The 16,791-nt window shown below is 35.7% G+C and overlaps 1 protein-coding gene across 1 annotated transcript in view; it reads left to right on the top strand.

Annotated features, from left to right (window-relative positions):
* The window catches only part of DPYD (dihydropyrimidine dehydrogenase), an 806,187-nt gene that overhangs the window by 770,922 nt on the left and 18,474 nt on the right, over positions 1-16,791 (top strand). Inside the window, exon 21 of the mRNA XM_067726990.1 lies at positions 12,694-12,837. Within this exon, the coding sequence (XP_067583091.1) occupies positions 12,694-12,837 (144 nt within the window). The remainder of the gene's footprint in view (positions 1-12,693; positions 12,838-16,791) is intronic.

The following is a 16,791-nucleotide window of genomic DNA, read 5'->3' as shown; positions in this document are numbered from 1 at the left end:
TTAGTGCCCATTTGGGGAATGGGGAGCAGTCATATTCTCCAGCCATATTCAGTTTTCAAGTGTAAATATAGACTAGCTGGATAATTGGGTTAAATATGGGCTAAGATTTTGCCTGGTGAGTAAAGCAAAGGGTTAGAGGTTGTTGTCGGATAGGATTAGACTTTAAACAAATAATCAGATAACTATATATCATTGAAAATTGTATAAATGTTGTATGTTTTCATAGGATTATTTATTTATGTTTAATCCTATTACATGACAAACTACTACAGACTCCTTGAGGATAGGAATCATATCTTTTGCCCTCTGTTACATCTTCAATACTTAGCACATAGAATGAGCCTTCCACAAGAACACATTTTATTAGATCTTTCCCTTGCCAAAAAACATACAATAATTTTTGGCGAAATAGCAGCTAAAAAGCTTGGGAAGGACATGGCCAGTCAATATAGAGGAGAAGGGGCTACGCTTGGAGTTGGGAGACCTAGGTTTGAGTTTACTCTGCTGCCTACTGTTATGTGGACTTGGGCATTAAGTGTTTGCCGCATCTGTGGGCCTCAAGTTTCAGCAATATTACAATAATTATGTTATTGTGGAAATTGAGATAATACACAAAAACAATTTCTAAAACCATAACCGCTATGGTTTTATGGTTTTAGAAATTTAGAGCTACATAAGAGTTTTAGAGTTTGGTGTTAATGCTTCTTAGGACATGTGATATTCAACAATTGGCTGATGTCTGATGAAGCTCAGAAAATTATGTACTAATGGCTGGTTTCTTTGACTGCTGTCCTCATTTTGTGGTATTAGCCAATGCAAAGAATTAGGCTCATCTTTATAAAAGACTGGCAGCCAATGGCTGCGGTAGGGGGTCAAAAGAACAGTAGCATGTACTGCATAGCCATATGGCCTTTGTAAAGGCCACAGAATCAAGTGGATTATTCTTTCCCTGAAGCTGAGTATTTGACTTAATGTGATAATTGCCTAGATTCACAATTGTTCAAAGTAAACTTTTAATAAAATAATGGGTTTTGTAACTATGGTCTATATAAAATGTTTTGTTGTTTGATTTTTTTGTTATGAATAGGAAAATGAAATAGTTGGTCATTACTATTTTCTTGATAGAAAACTTTAAACAAAGAACCTGGAAAATACAAAGAAATTATTTGTATTGAGCTCTAAGCCATTGAATCTAAATTGATTGCTGGAATTATACCTTACAATACCTTATCACTACAAATGCTATCTGTTTTTACAATTCCCTGTTATTATCAGATATTGGATTATGCAATATTATGGACCAGGCAAAATTGTATTTGCCTGGTCATTAGGCATTAGATCAATCCCACTCTTGCCCAGCATTGTGCATAGAGAGAATCTTTCTGAATATTTTATATGAAAAGTGTTTAGACTAGATCACTTATTGTCATCATTAAGCTGTGACCACATATGGTTAGCTGAAATTTCTTGTCAGCACAGCTTTCTGTTGATTTTAATCCTTCATTCATTCATCAAATATTTAATTAAAGCCAACTATATGTAAAGAATTAAGAGGAATGACAAAACATGTTAAAAAAGTATCCTGTTCTCAAAATGTTTATGATCTATTCAGAAAAATAGAAAATACGTAAATAATGGTATTATAGTTTAGAAAGTGATGTGGAAGAGAGACAGAGAGGAAAATCCAAATCTGTGGGGCAAGGATTGCCTTCTGTAGTGACCTAGGTTTGGATATGAGTCTGATGTTACAGATGGATGTTAGCTACTGTTTTCTATTCTGTATGCAGAAGCTATTGTTTATGGAGAACTTTGCCACGCATATAAAAGATTCTTTTCCCATGTTAAATACTTCCTACTAGCATGGTAATTAACTATGTTAGAAAAGTCTTTTCCTTTCAACTAAAAACTTGCACTTACTTCTATTTTCTCTCCAGTATAAATCTCCTGCTTAGCATAGAAACCCTAAAAATTGACTTTCAAAATGATGATCTTTTTTTCCAGTATGTCCTGAAATGTAACTAACTCCAAATAGTTTTGATTGGATCAAAATGTAACAGTTTTTGTCTTGTGCCACACTTTGAGGTAAGAAGGCTTAAAGCAGTCATCCAGGTGTTTCTTGTGTAGGGAAATACTAGGTATCATATTGAATAAATATGGAAAAGATTGATTCATCTTCTACTCTGGCTCCAAATATAGCCTGAATCCTGAATGCTTTTTTCATATTGATAGCAGTCCCATTTTCTTCATCACTCCATTTTTCTGTTTTCCTTTGCTTCCACACCATTGAATGAAGTAATTTTTATTCCATTTTCCCTTATTGGTGTTTGCACTTGACATTCTATGCAACGTTTAGCCATGAAAGCAGTAGCATTTTGAAGGTGGATTTCAAAAGCCAATTATTTCATTTGAGTCGTCCTAAAGCATTGGAAGAACTATAGCTCAGGAAGTCTTTCTTCATGTGTAGCTAGTATTTTGTGACATTTTTATAATTCAGCATACTTCATCTTTATATTGTTTATCATATTGAGCATAAATTATATTCATATTAAAATAACACTTGGGTTCTATGCTGCTTTATAGTTTTTAAAATGGTAAAACCTGTATTTTAGTAATCTATTAGTGCCTTCCTATTTCAAAAAATTATGAAGAGTAGGGAGGAAGGGTGGTCATTGTTATTTCTGTTTTACACAGATGACAGCTGAGGCTCACAGAGGGCAGGTGATTTGTCTTAGAAACTAAGTGTCTTAGTCTCTGCATCCCAAGACGAGTGACCATTCTGTATATTGCACTGCTTTCGTAGAAGGCTCTATTTTCCTTTAACAACCTAAAACTTTGAATATACACAAATGCAGTTGAAGTGTATTTGTGTTTTAACCTTACTCACTTGGCAATTTCATGCCTGTTGTCACTTATATCTACTCCTAATATGTGTGTAGTTGATTTTATATAGAGTATGTCTCAGGTGAGTTTGTAACTAGACATCAAACTTCGTAAAGATAATTACAGTGTAGTGTCTGTTGTGATCGTAGGAATTTCCCAATTTATACAGATTATAATAGCTTTCTTTTTAAAATTGTTTTTATTTCTGTTAATTATCTATACAGATTTCATTATTTAATAATGAGATAAAATAGCAATGCTCTCTGTGGTTGTACTCATGAAGTCTAAAACAGTTTAACTCCAACCTTAGGAGTTTGATAAACATTATTTATAATATCCATATTTTACAGCTTCAACAGATTCAGAATGTTCTATAGCTAAATAGGAGGGAAAGAGGTATATATCAATATAATTTATGATTCAGTCCAATGTTTCATCCACAGACTATGTGATGCTACCTGGGCATAAACCCTGAGGATTCGAACTGAATCTGAAAACAAAACAAAACGACACACTGGAAGGAACCTTATAAATTATCTGGTCCAACCTCCTCATTTTACAGATAAGAGAACTGAGACTAAGAGGGAGTCACTGCACTGTCATAGGTCACAAGAAGAGCTGATAGCAAGACTAAGATCGGAGCCCCATCTCCCAACTCGGAAGCAAGTGCTACTTCCAATATACCACATTATTTCCCCCAGAAAGATGCCTCCCACGGGGCGCTGCATCTTGAGAATGAAGTATATTAAATTCACATTTGGCTGCTAATCATTTTCTCAGCATCTCTATGGTATTTCATTAACCGCTACATGTAACACTCTGGCCTTTCACCTGTATTAACTTGAGCTCATTAAACTTGAGGCCAGTAATAAACAGGACTAAACTAACACAGATATTTTGCATGGTATGTGTTCAGCATTTTCTTTAATGATGTCTACTGTGTGAGGTGTTTTCCGCTTCACAGTTTGTGGAAAAAGAAAAACAGGAAGCATAGATTTCAAGGAATGGAATATGTGTGTAGTATGCTTCTTTATAGCAATCAAGAATACATTAAATACTCATTTAATAAACTTTGTAAGTAGTACATCGAAATATGAGTGACAGCGTAGCAGAGAGTCTAGCATCTGGCAGACTGGGATTTGAATCCTGGCTCTGCCATTTATTAATAAGTGAAAACTGGAGCAAGTTATTTAGCCTTTCTGAACCTCAGTTTTCTCATCTGTAAAAGGGGACAAGAACAATACCCACCTCATGGGGTTGCAATGAAGAAGAGATTAGGTACTCATGCGCTTTGCAAAGGTCTTGGTGTATAGCGATGCTCAATAAATATGCTGATTTTGATGAAGATAATAATGATGGTGCAGTCCCTTCCTGTATAGAACTTACAATCCCCTCTCACTAGAGCTATTGTTGAGGAAGTTGATTTCCTTCACTTCTCCCCCAATTCATCATCACTACAAAACACAAGCAGGAGTCCTCCAGAATGCAAGGAAAGAAAAACAAATCCTATTTCATCCTTCCCAGGTTCCCTACCACCACTGTTTTATGCTCATTTTCACTAAGGTGTAACTCTTCTGTAGTTCACAGCCTATGCAGCCACCCGTGAACACAGTTCCCATGTGATTTTGAAAATGTTGGAGACTCTGATTGAGCAGGGGATGGTGAGAGAGGAGGGGTCATTTGCAGAAAGATGAGTAGCAAAGAGGTAGAGACAGAAGATTTTCAGAGAGGGTTCTGTGTCAGAAAGAATGAAAGCTAGGTGGTTTCAGGCAGGAGTCACTGTCAGAGCAGCGGTGCAGCAGCTGGTGGGTTGTGAGGGAGTGAAAATCAACGTGTACTGTTGGAGTTGGGATGTGTAGTCAGTATTGGCTCTCTATTTTCCAGAGTACTGTATAATCTTTTAAAAAATGTTATGTCATCTATTTCCCTTTTCTGCTACAACCAGAATCCTATCTCCAACATTCTGGATCATTCTCCTCTTTTTGCCAAAGCACCTACCCAAAATTCATCCTTCTTTCTGCCACCACAAAGACCTGATTACATATTTTCAAATATCTGGTGTTTCCCTACACCCTGAAGAATAAAAATCCAAACTGCTTTGCGCAGAATTCGGAGCCCTTCATAGATTTCCCAGCTTTACCTGCTAGTATTCCTCAGACACTTACTCTGTTTTAGTCATGTAAGAATAAGTTCATTCTGTAGTTTCTTAATGTTTCAACCCTTTACTCATCCATTCCTTTCTCTTTTTACCCCCCTTTCCAACACCACACACTATTTCTCCCTTTTATAATCTTTCATCACAATTTAAATTCCTCCTTCACTAAGAAGTCTCTTAGTTGGAATTAATTGCTCATTAAATCAGGGTTACATCAAACTGTGCATCTCTTCCTCTGCTTATCCCTTTCTTCCTTATAATTACCTACATAACCCAAATGTCAGCTGAGGTCAACCAGTCCCATCCTTCTGGATATTGCTACAAAATTCCTAGAGATTATGTTCTCTATGTCACTTCTGGCAGTAAATTCCTATTCCCACTGATTTCTGAATCTCCCTCAAATCTTGTCTCTCGTTGGTCTCTATTCTTTGAGCTATATGCCAATCCAAGCATGAAACTCAACCCTATTTCCCCGACTTTCTTCCAAATTTCTCTCCAGGATATGTAAGTGGGTAGGAGACGTTTTTAAAGTTTTAGGGGTCATAGAGGAGGATTTGGATTGCTTAAAATTGGATATTAGCACTTCCTCTTTATAGAAGTACTCCCGTCATCACATCAATAGGCTCTTCTCCCTCTATATCTCTCGCTTTTCCTTCTCTTCATGCACGTTCCTCTTCCCTCTCCTCTCTGCTTTCTTTTTTTTTTTTTAAACATCTTTTTTGGAGTATAATTGCTTTACAATGGTGTGTTAGTTTCTGCTTTATAACAAAGTGAATCAGCTAAACATATACATATATCCCCATATCTCTTCCCTCTTGCGTCTCTGTTTCAAAATTCTTCTGCATTTCTCATGCATAGTGGTTTGACCATCTCTTTGGTTTTGTTTCTCTTCAATCATGCCATCAGGGCTTAATCTCCCGAACTCCAAGCTAAAGATATTGCTTTAAAAGTTATCGCTTTAAGCAATGAAGTTTATTTCTTTAGAGGAATCTGCTATACATCATTTAAATGATATTTCAATATAAAACAATAATGTTCTCACCTCAGTTCCATTGAATATGAGTCAGTCCTCCTACAGGCCATAAACTGCTTTTGGAAAGAACGACCTCCTAGTTGTCTTTGCAGCTCCAGCACATGCACAGTCCTTGGCAAAAAAGCAAGTCTTATCTCCCTCATCCTTTGCTGGCATTCCATTCATGTTAGATTTTCTTCTCTTGGTTGACATTCTCCGTAACATACATCCCGACTTTATCACTTCACAACAAAATGTGCTCTGCTTCCCCTTCACGGAAGAAGCTGCTCACCCTTTGTATCTTATTAAACACAGAGCAGAGGGTCAGCAGTCTGCTGGCTCCCCAGCATCTCTTCCAAAGTATCGCCCTTCTCTCTCTGGTGTTTATTCCACTTGGAGGATTTTCCTCCCCTTTCCTGACCCTCACACCTCCAACTTCACTACTTGCCAACCGACTTTCACCCTATCCTTCAGAACTCAGCTCAGATGTCATTTCTAGAAAAGTTCTGTCCTCTCAGCCGGGGTCAGGTGCACATTGTCATTGTTCATCTGACATCCTGGGGCACCTCTGCCACAGCCTCTGTCTTGGAGTATTGCAATTGTTATTAACGACAGGCTCTTTAAGGAGACAGATTGTCTTTTATATATAAATTGTAAGTGTCTTGCACTCTACAAGTGGTTTTTTTAAATTTATGAATCACAGCTGTTGTGTAAGTATGATATAATTTTTAATTTTAAAGAACTTATTTCTGTAACTTAATTTCTTTCTGAAAGTAATTGTTTGGGATTGCCTGACATTTCAAACAACCAGCGGGATTTTTAAAATACATTCAAGATATTCATGCATGCATTCATTCAATAATTTTTCAAGTTTTGAAAAACCTATTGAGAAAAAAGCTAAGCAACAAGCCAAAAACAAGGGGGGAGAAAACATATTGAGTACCTGTTATGTGCTGGATCAAAAACTAACTAGGACCTCAAGTGGAGAAGATAGAGGCAGAAGCTAATAGTGATAAGGCAGTGACATAAGTGCAAGGCTAAAAAGTGCCCAGAGTGCTCTGCAGCACTGCAAGGCCCCCGTAACACTGCGGACAGAGGGGAGTCAGTAAAGGACATTACTTCAATGCTGTGAATACCAAGCTGAGAGGAAAATGCCAAATGGGCCTGTACCAGGTAAAAAAGACAGGGCGGGCTCGTTCTAGCATGAGCAAACGTGGAAATACAGAGCCTGGTACACAATGCAACATAAGCAGTTAAGGCTTGTGGGAATAAATTGGCAGGCATGCACTTTACAATTATTCCATTTTAATGCTTATACCGAGCATCAAATGTATCGTGAGTTAGATACTATCATTCTCATTTCATTGATAAGGAAAATTAGTAGCAGAATGGTTAAGTAATTGGCTCATAGTCACACAGGTAATGAGTGTAAAACTGTGATTTTAATGCAAATTTGACTTCTAAATCAGTATCCTAACCACTATGCAAATGCTGGCTTTCTGCTTTCACTATGAAGCATGAGTTATCTTTGCTTTTGGCTGCTATAGACATTGCATTTTTGATCAGAAGTTGTCCACTTAAATTTATCAGGTTAAACTAAGAGTTATATTTCATTAATTTCATATATTTTGCATGTCCTACTCCAGTGTCCCAATGTGCACCACTGGGCACCACATAGCACTATGGTAATATAATGTACAGATGGCCCTTCTCTCTTTGTCTTCTTATTGTTTTCCACTGTCCAAATCTGATAATATCATGAAAAATTGCTGTTATATCAGTGATTAAGTATTACAAGCCAGTTATTCATGGGGAAAATCTGAGTTTCTGAATGTAAGCCATATGAAAGCAGATTTTGGAATAAAAATCAGGATCAAATGTAAGTGATTACTGTCATAACTGAAGGAAGGGAAGAAGAAAAGTAACTGAATTCAGACAGAACAGAACAGAGACCTCTCATCTCTGTCTCCCATACTTCCTTGCATCGAGCCAAGTGCACAGTGATTGAAATTAGGGTGTGCTAGGAACACACTCAGAGAACCCAGGTTCCCAGCGATCGTGCTCCTGCATTTTTTTTTTTTTTTTTTTTTTTTGCGGTACGCGGGCCTCTCACTGTTGTGGTCTCTCCCGTTGCGAGGCACAGGCTCTGGACGCGCAGGCCCAGCGGCCATGGCCCACGGGCCCAGCCGCTCCGCGGCACGTGGGATCCTCCCGGACCGGGGCACGAACCCGTGTCCCCTGCATGGGCAGGCGGACTCTCAACCACTGCGCCACCAGGGAAGCCCTGCATTTTTTATTTTAGGTATCCAAGAGTACTCCGTTGCCTTTCTGAGTTTTGTTAAAGATCAACTCTTTGAAAGTTTGTTTTCTTCACTTTTCTCTTTGGTGGTCATTTGATTGAGATTAAATAGGTTTCCAAGGAGCTTTGTATACAATGCCTTTAGATAACTGCAATAACCAGATATACTTGACATATAATTCAGCCTGGCAGTACCCCTTAATGAAGGACAAGAGATACTTACAAAATTAGTTGCAATGATAATTACACACATTACGTATGGAAATTATTCAACCTTTAATGTAGCAAAGGACAGTTCCTGGCCCAGAGTAGGCATTTGATATTGTATATGTTGAATAAATGACAAAAGATAGATAGTGTAACTAAGTCATATGTGAACATGTTTTTGTAAAACATATAAAATAAATTCTTAGTTGTGAAGCATACTATATCCTTTACCTCTAATTTATTCTTCAATCTGTCAGTGTATACACACAGAAATGAGACATATATATATTTGGATTTCAGGTTTATACTGAGTACAAAATATGTATACAAATTAAAATACACACACATATATATTGCACTCAGTGTGTGTGTGTGTATATATATATTTACAGTATATGCACTATATCTATACATATATATATATATATCTTGCACTAAGTATAAACCTGAAATCATTTTATCTTTTATTACCATTTGAATATCAAATAAATTACTTTTCTTGCCCTCATTGTTTCAAATCAGATGAGAGAGTATGATTAGGAAAATAAGAGTTGATCTCTTACAGCACTATAGACCAGTGCTATTAGCCAACTTGCTGCCATTCTCATAAAAATTATGCAATTTAAATAGGAACATACTAGTGCCTGCTTCTATTAGAAACAAGAACCCTCTTCTACTTCATAATATGCTCAATTACCTTTAGATTGATCCATGAATAAATTATAATCCAGATAGACCTCTTTACCCTAAAGCTTTGCTGGCTTAAGGTATCCTTGTTGATTCATTATGTTGTCACTTTTCTATTGGCAGTGTAATGCTTTTAATATCTGGACAGAGACAGTTTTAGTGTGAGATACTGTTATCTTTAAATGAGTAGGATTTAGCTTTTCTGGTGAGGACAAATTCATCAATGATGAATCCCTGGAGAAAGCATTGAAACAAAAATCACACCATTTCTGAGCTTTGTTCAGCTCATCAGTTACAAAGCAGCTTTCGAGAGTCCTAAAGAACTTTTTCCTTTGTTTAAGAAATATAGCATGACGCTCAAAACTGCTCTCTTTGAGTTACCGCAGGCTACAACTTTTTCTGCAAGAAAATAATGAATGAAGAGGAAAAGCTCCTGCTGCTGACCCTGTCAGGCCCTGCTGCTTCTCCTCCTGCAATAGGAAATCAATTAACTATATGTTCAGACAGAGATTTGAACTAAATGCTTTATTAATCATCGCTGATTGCACACATATACAGTGGCCCGCTCTGCCTTCACCTTCACTCTTTCTTATTTCTATTTTGCTTTGGTTTGTTCCTTTGGCAAGATCTGAACACAAACATATGCCTAAATGTAATATGTGATCCTCTGGTGCAAGGGAGAATTGACCTTTTTATTTGCAGAAAACTTAACTTTTCAAATGTTCAGTTCTCAGCTATCCTAGAGGCATTCTAACGTGCGATGTAATAATAATTTTTTTAAAGCAGTGAAATTTCTCACACTAATGCAGAAAGCAAGGTGACTATGGCAGCCTTGAAGTTTTGGAACCTGGTACAACACTTCAGCCTCTGGGATCTCCATATGGCAGTGAGAAACTACATGAAAATAGACCCTGTTTGATTTGGAGATAAATGGCAGAACGTTGAGGGGGCAGTCACTGATATTCTGTGTGGGTGTGCTTTCGATTTAAAGAAAACTTTGGCAACAGTTTTCTTTTTTTTCCACTGATTCTTCAACCCACACACAAAGAAAATCCTATAGGAATCTCTATGTTAAATTGAAAACCTCTCCTTAGGACTAGTTATAAAAGATTAGCACATTAGAATCGTAGCACCTTTAGTTATGGAAAGGCTGCATTAGTTAAATATGGTAAATGTGGTCAACCACGGCAAAAAAGTTACAGAAAATATCAGGCGGTTGGTGTCTATTCAGGCTGTATTCTATTCTGAATCAAGGGATTTCCTATTATTAATTATTATTATTTTTACCATTATTGGAACAATTTAAAATCATCACAGTTTAAATTTAACTGCTTTATTTCTCTTTGGATAAAGAATAATCTAAATGGAAAAAAATATCTCCTCTGGTCTATGTTTAAAAGAAGATAGGTTAAAAAGTTCTGAGAATAATTCCTTTTGAATAATTTTACTGAACATTTAGGTGGAATGAGATAGTGTTGAGGAAGGTAAGGCCCCATCAAGGAATCAGGATGATGGTTCAGATTTTCATAGAGCTTGCCTTTATCATGAGGGATCTGCTAGACTCAGAGGTCATGTGTTTCACACTAACAAGTCTTGATAATAATCTTCAAGGATATAAGATTAGGGTAGAGGTGTCCTTGATGTGTAAGAGAAGTGTGGGGAGATTGATATTCTGACAAGATTTATATCAAGTGGACGTACATTCACCAAAGAAAGGACCCTCGGGGCATTTCTTTGGCACCAAGTGTAATCTGTAACACCTCATCTGCCCTAGGAAAAGAATCATTTCATAATAGGACAAGCAAGCACTATCTTTTCTACATGAAAAGGGCTTACATATGTGATAATATTGAGGATTTGTTTTAGACTCTATTTTATGCTTTTTAACAAGACAGCATCACTTATTTTATGATAAAATAGATACAACATATTCATATATTTTCTCCCTCTGTCATATCATTTCATATTACTGTAATCATTAAATACTGTAATTTAGAAAAGCATTAAGGTGCAGAGATGAAGTATATAGTTCTGGTTTAATTGTGTGTATTAATTTGGCATTCATAACATTGTTTCTATTTGCTCAACTTGTTGACATAATTACAGTAAACTGGTAATGGAAATAACAATCTTAGATAGTTCCACATGAATATTTTCTGCTAATATAAATTTTCAGTTGCAGTTTGGCCAAATTGGAACACAGTTTCAGTTTAGTTTACCTACTGTAGTGACATCTCTAAAGGACCAGAGAACTCATTTTCCTAGAGTGTTATGCAACCTGGTAGGTAGAGGCCAGTGTTTTAAAACAAGTGTGATTTTTTCACCTAATTACTTGCTAGGGCAGAGATCAGGATGACCTTGGAATGCTGTAGTTTTCCAAGCCTTCACTGGCTAGGTAAATCTGCTTTATTCTGCAGGAGAGCTAGCGGGGGGGAGGTGGGGGGGGTGCGGGGGCGGCGGGTGGTATTTTTGCAGTCTTTGAAAAGAGACCTAGCAATTCCAGGTTCCAGGCAGACACAGAACATTTGGAATTCAGTGGTGTCTATCACCAGCAGTATATGTCAGTAAAAGTGAAGATCAAAGGTTCTAGAAGAGAAGGACAAAGTGAAGAGGAAATAATTGTCGGATAATGAATAGTATGAGGGCATATTCATGTTAACGTGAAACCACTTAGCATTTTTCCATGACACCCAGGTATCTTTCTAAATGAACTTTGTAAAGTACAATTGAATAACCTTGAGATTTAAAGCTCCATAATGTGATTTTGAATACTGAGGGAGTTTGTTGAAGCACTGTGTTATTTCCTCTGCTTTTCATTTCTATTTTTGCCTCTTTCATGCAAAATAAACTTTATTTTCTGTGCAGAGAAATCAATATTTTTATCATTTTGTTTTTCAGCTATTCCAGTAAACTGCAATCAACGTTAGTTACAATCTTTAAAGAGATGTAGTAAGAATTTGAACACAATAAAACAGAGATACAGATTTGAACTTTGGCAAAGTACCTTTGCTATTGACAAAAGCATTTGTCAGAGACTAGGCTGTGTCTATATTGTGCTAAAAACCTGATGAAGAGGAAAAAAAGCATCAATAGGTTTCACCTTCTGTCTATATGAACTAAACAAATGGTTTAACAAATAGCTATTGTTTTAAGTGAATGATTTGGTTTACCATTGTGAATTTTACTCTGTTTAGAAATGTATTTCAATTAATATTTGTATATCTAATACATACCTATTTGGTAAAGGTATTGTGCTATTGTGTTCTTTTTAATAATTAATGGACTCTGTTACGTAGAAGACTAGGGTCCAAGAATGAATGAAGACCTTGTTACAGTATACGTGAAACAGTCTCAGAACACACATTTGTTTGTTTATAATATTTGTGTTTATATCCTCACATTTTTCTCTTCTGTGAGCTAACATACTTTCTTATTTGTGTGTTTTCCTATTAGAAACTGCCAAGTTTTGGACCTTATCTTGAGCAGCGCAAGAAAATCATAGCAGAGGAAAAGATTAGACTGAAAGAACAAAATGCAACTTTTCCAACACTTGAGAGAAACCATTTTATCCCCAAAAAGCCTATTCCCACTATTAAGGTAAAGATTAAGCTGTATATATAAATATGTCTATTTTATTGTTTAGTTTGTGTTTATTTCCTGTTTAAATATACCACTGTTTTTTTTTTTAATATATTGAGAGTTTTAAAAATTCGGTCTGCAGTGACAGGATAGCCTCTTTTATTTGTATATTTTATACTTTTTAGAACACTGTCAAATATGTGTTTCATGCAAATTTTGGATGTATTAAATAGGCCATAAAATATTACAGTGAACTCTTTGTCTTCTTACACTCATTTAAAAATTACTGTAATCTTAATTAAATCGAAGAGGTATCTTAGTCATACAGTACAACTAAATTATCAATATGCACCATCAATATCAACATGATACCTTACATTTTGGACAAACTTTCTCTGCTTCAGCCTTGGGAAAGCCTGTACAAATTTGGGTTTCAGGAAATTATTTTCTGGATAATATCAAAAATTATCATTAAGATGGAATTATGTGTGCATTATATTTCTTGTTTTTCTTCTTTAACTTCTTATTTTGAAAAAGATGTAGATTCACATACAGGTGTAAGAAATAATACAGAGAGGTCTCATGTACCCTTTACCCAGTTTCCCCCAATGGTAGCATGTTGTAAAACTGTAATACAGCATCACAACAAGGATAATGACACAGATACAATCAACAAGGATAATGACACAGATACAATCTACTGATCTTATTCAGATTTCTCCAGTTGTACTTCTACTCATTTGTGTGTGTGAGCACACACGTGTGTTTAGTTCTGTGTAATTTCACCCCATGGGTAGGTTCCTGTATCCACACCACAGTCAAGATATGAGTTCCATCAGCACAAAGTTCCCTCAGCTTGCCCTTTTATAGCCACACCTACTTCCCTCCTGCCCACCTCCCTCAAGATGGAATTATTTTAAAGCAATCATAATTAAAAAAAAAAAAAAAAAAGAGTATTACTGGTCCACATTCTCTCTGAAGTCACCATCAGGGAATGTGGTTTTCAGTCACTGGAACTTACTCTTCTCCATTTAGTGACTATCTCCATTTCCTGGTTGAAGCATCAGCTGAAAAGCTGACTCTTAGGAGCTCTTTGAAATTCCTCTTTAGTAGTCAAACAGGAGTTGGAACCCTTAAAAATCCCCTCTATCTATGAGAAAGAAGAAATGTGTCCTATGCTAAAAACAGTGGAATTTAGACGATGTTGAGAGGGCTAAGTTATTCAGAGCTCTGAAAGGAAATATGGAAGTGGCTGAACACAAATTCTACCAGCACTTTAATGCCATAATTCCAAATAAAGTGAACACTTGGGACTTTCAGCAGTATAATAGCCCCAAAGAGTCTCTTGAGCTGTTTCCTTTCAATTATTTGTGTGATACTGAAAGGATGAACTGGACACTGATGGTAAAGAAGAAGCCAGATCCTTCCACTCTTCACATTTCCCCCACCCTTTGGCTATAACTAATATATGATTTGGGGTTAAGTGGGAATTGTCCCTGCTTGTTTTTTCCTACTTAATTAATTTGAAATAAATGTAAGATCTCCATCTTTTCCTTATGTATACAAAATTCAAAAGAAAAATATTATTTATATTTGAAATAAAGGAAGAGCAAGGTGATTATAAAAGCATTGCGGCCTTTTTTAGGCTTCTATTCTGTCAGGGAATATATTGATAACCTAGAATCAAAACAAAAACAGAACAAACAAAAAAACCTGCTGAAGTTGAATTAAAGCTAGCCGATCACTAATCCAAATAAAATATCAAACTCAGCAGAATTAAATAAACCAAAGAACTGGGAAGTCAGGAAAGTAAGTAAACATTTTTTTAAAGTCTCAAGGAGAGATGAGGAGTCTTATTAGAAATCGTACAGGCTTACATTCCTCTCCTAAATTGTTACTTCAGAGATGATCCAAATTGAAGTACCCCTGGTGTTACATTACATAAGCCTCAAGAGACCATTGACACCATCTTCCCATAACTAAGACCATAACAGTGCTGACATATTAAGGGGCTGCTATGGTAGATTTTTCTCAATGTCCAGTGGATATTCCACTACCTTGTTTTTCTTCCCAGGGTGTCTATACCCATTCTATAATACCTGTTATCATTTCTAGAAATATGGTGTGTCCTGTCAGAAAGCATAATGGTAGCTGATAATGGTGAGGTTTTTCTGCAGAGAGTTGGGGAATTTTCACCAGTTATAGGTGCAACTATTTCTGGAAAATGAGGAATTACATTTGCCATGACAATGACTGCTCATTTCATCTTGCTTTCTATAAGGCTTTATATCTCTATAGAGTGGGACAGAGCTTATGTTTTAGAGGAAGAAGGAAGATAGAGATCTGTTCCTGTCCCAGAGATATTCGTGGTGGCGTTAGATGACACTTGATCGCTAGAGTCATGATGTTGTTACCAAAAGTGAGCTCTGTGTGTGTATGATTGTATTTTTAATTAGAACAGTTGTCCTCTAATAAATTCACTTTTACTCATATTCCAGTATGATTTTCCAGAGTAGGAGAGAAATTTCATCTCCTGAAAGCACCAATGGAAGTATGTAGCAACCAATAGCTCTAATATGCCAATACTGTTCCAAGTGCTATACATGTTTTATCTCATTTAATCTTCACAATACCTGGGATAGGTGCTATCTTTATATTCATTTTACAGATAAGAAAATTGAGGAATTAAAAAGCATTAAATAATTTGATCAAGTCACATAGTAAACAGTGGTAGAGTGGGGGATGGAGGTGAAATTGAGAATTGTTGGCTTAGGATTGAAAAGATTGGCTCATAATAGGGACCAAATGTTTGGATCCATTCTAGCAAATATATGAAATATACCTAGAGATTGCTCATGGAAGATGAAGGTGTCAGTATAGAACAAGGAGAATAACGTTTTATAAGGGAATTGTGACACATGGCTTTTGTCACCACTGTGCTACTAATCACTTGATTTGGGAAAAATATCTAATGAGAGATCTGTAAGAGGAGACCACTGGACAAAGACGTCTCTTTTCCTTTCTGCTTTTCTTCCTCCTCCTGACCTTCTGTAGTTTCATTTGTTTGTTTTGTTTTGTTTCTGTTAAAAGCACAAAGATTAATCTAAAATTTACCCATAATCCTACCACCTCAACTTAATCACTATTAAAATTTATATTTATAAAATTCTAGTTCTTTTTCTAAACCTAAATGTAATACATTAAAATAAACATAGAATACTCAAATTTTCTATATAAAAACCTCATAATTATTTATATATCACTCTAATGGTTTTATAATATTTCATAATATGAACTTATTAACTTCTAAAAATTAACCTATTTTTGAATTTTTAGGCTATTTCCAGAATTTTTTACCAATAATGCTATTATAACTATCGTTGTACAAAAATCTTTGTGTAGATCTCTTATTGTTTCCTCAAGAGAAATTGCAGGTGAAATTGTAGGGCTTTTGATACATAGTGCCAAATTGTCCTCCAGGAAGAATGTGCAAATTTACACTCTGCCAAAAAATGTAAGAGAGGACTCATATTCTTAGACACCCATCAACAATAGATTTATTTTTAATTTTAACTAATATAATAGTCAAAAAAGTATTTTTTCTTTAATTTCCAATGTCTAAATAGTAGTAAGATGGGCATGATTTTTTAATATATTTTGGACCATTTCTTCTTTTGTGAATTTGTTACTTATTTCTTTTGACCAGTTTTCTGTTGTCGTATTTATCTTTGTTTTATAGATTTTTTTAATAAACTTTTTATATATTGCCATTTGCCTCATAATTTGTATGATGGTGTTTTTAGATATACATACAGAAGTTTTACTTTTATGAAATCATATCTGGCAAAAGCTAGTTTTGTGATTTCTCCCTTTCTTTATTTGCTTAGTTTAGCTTTTTCTGCCTTAAGATCATATGCATTCACCCCATCTGGTTCTTTTGGAATTTACATTTGATTATTTAATTAATCTAAA

The sequence above is a fragment of the Pseudorca crassidens genome, chromosome 2 (assembly GCF_039906515.1).
Source record: "Pseudorca crassidens isolate mPseCra1 chromosome 2, mPseCra1.hap1, whole genome shotgun sequence".
NCBI classification, from domain to species: domain Eukaryota; kingdom Metazoa; phylum Chordata; class Mammalia; order Artiodactyla; family Delphinidae; genus Pseudorca; species Pseudorca crassidens.
Note: the sequence above shows the minus strand (reverse complement) of the source record. Positions and strands in the feature narration are given on the sequence as shown.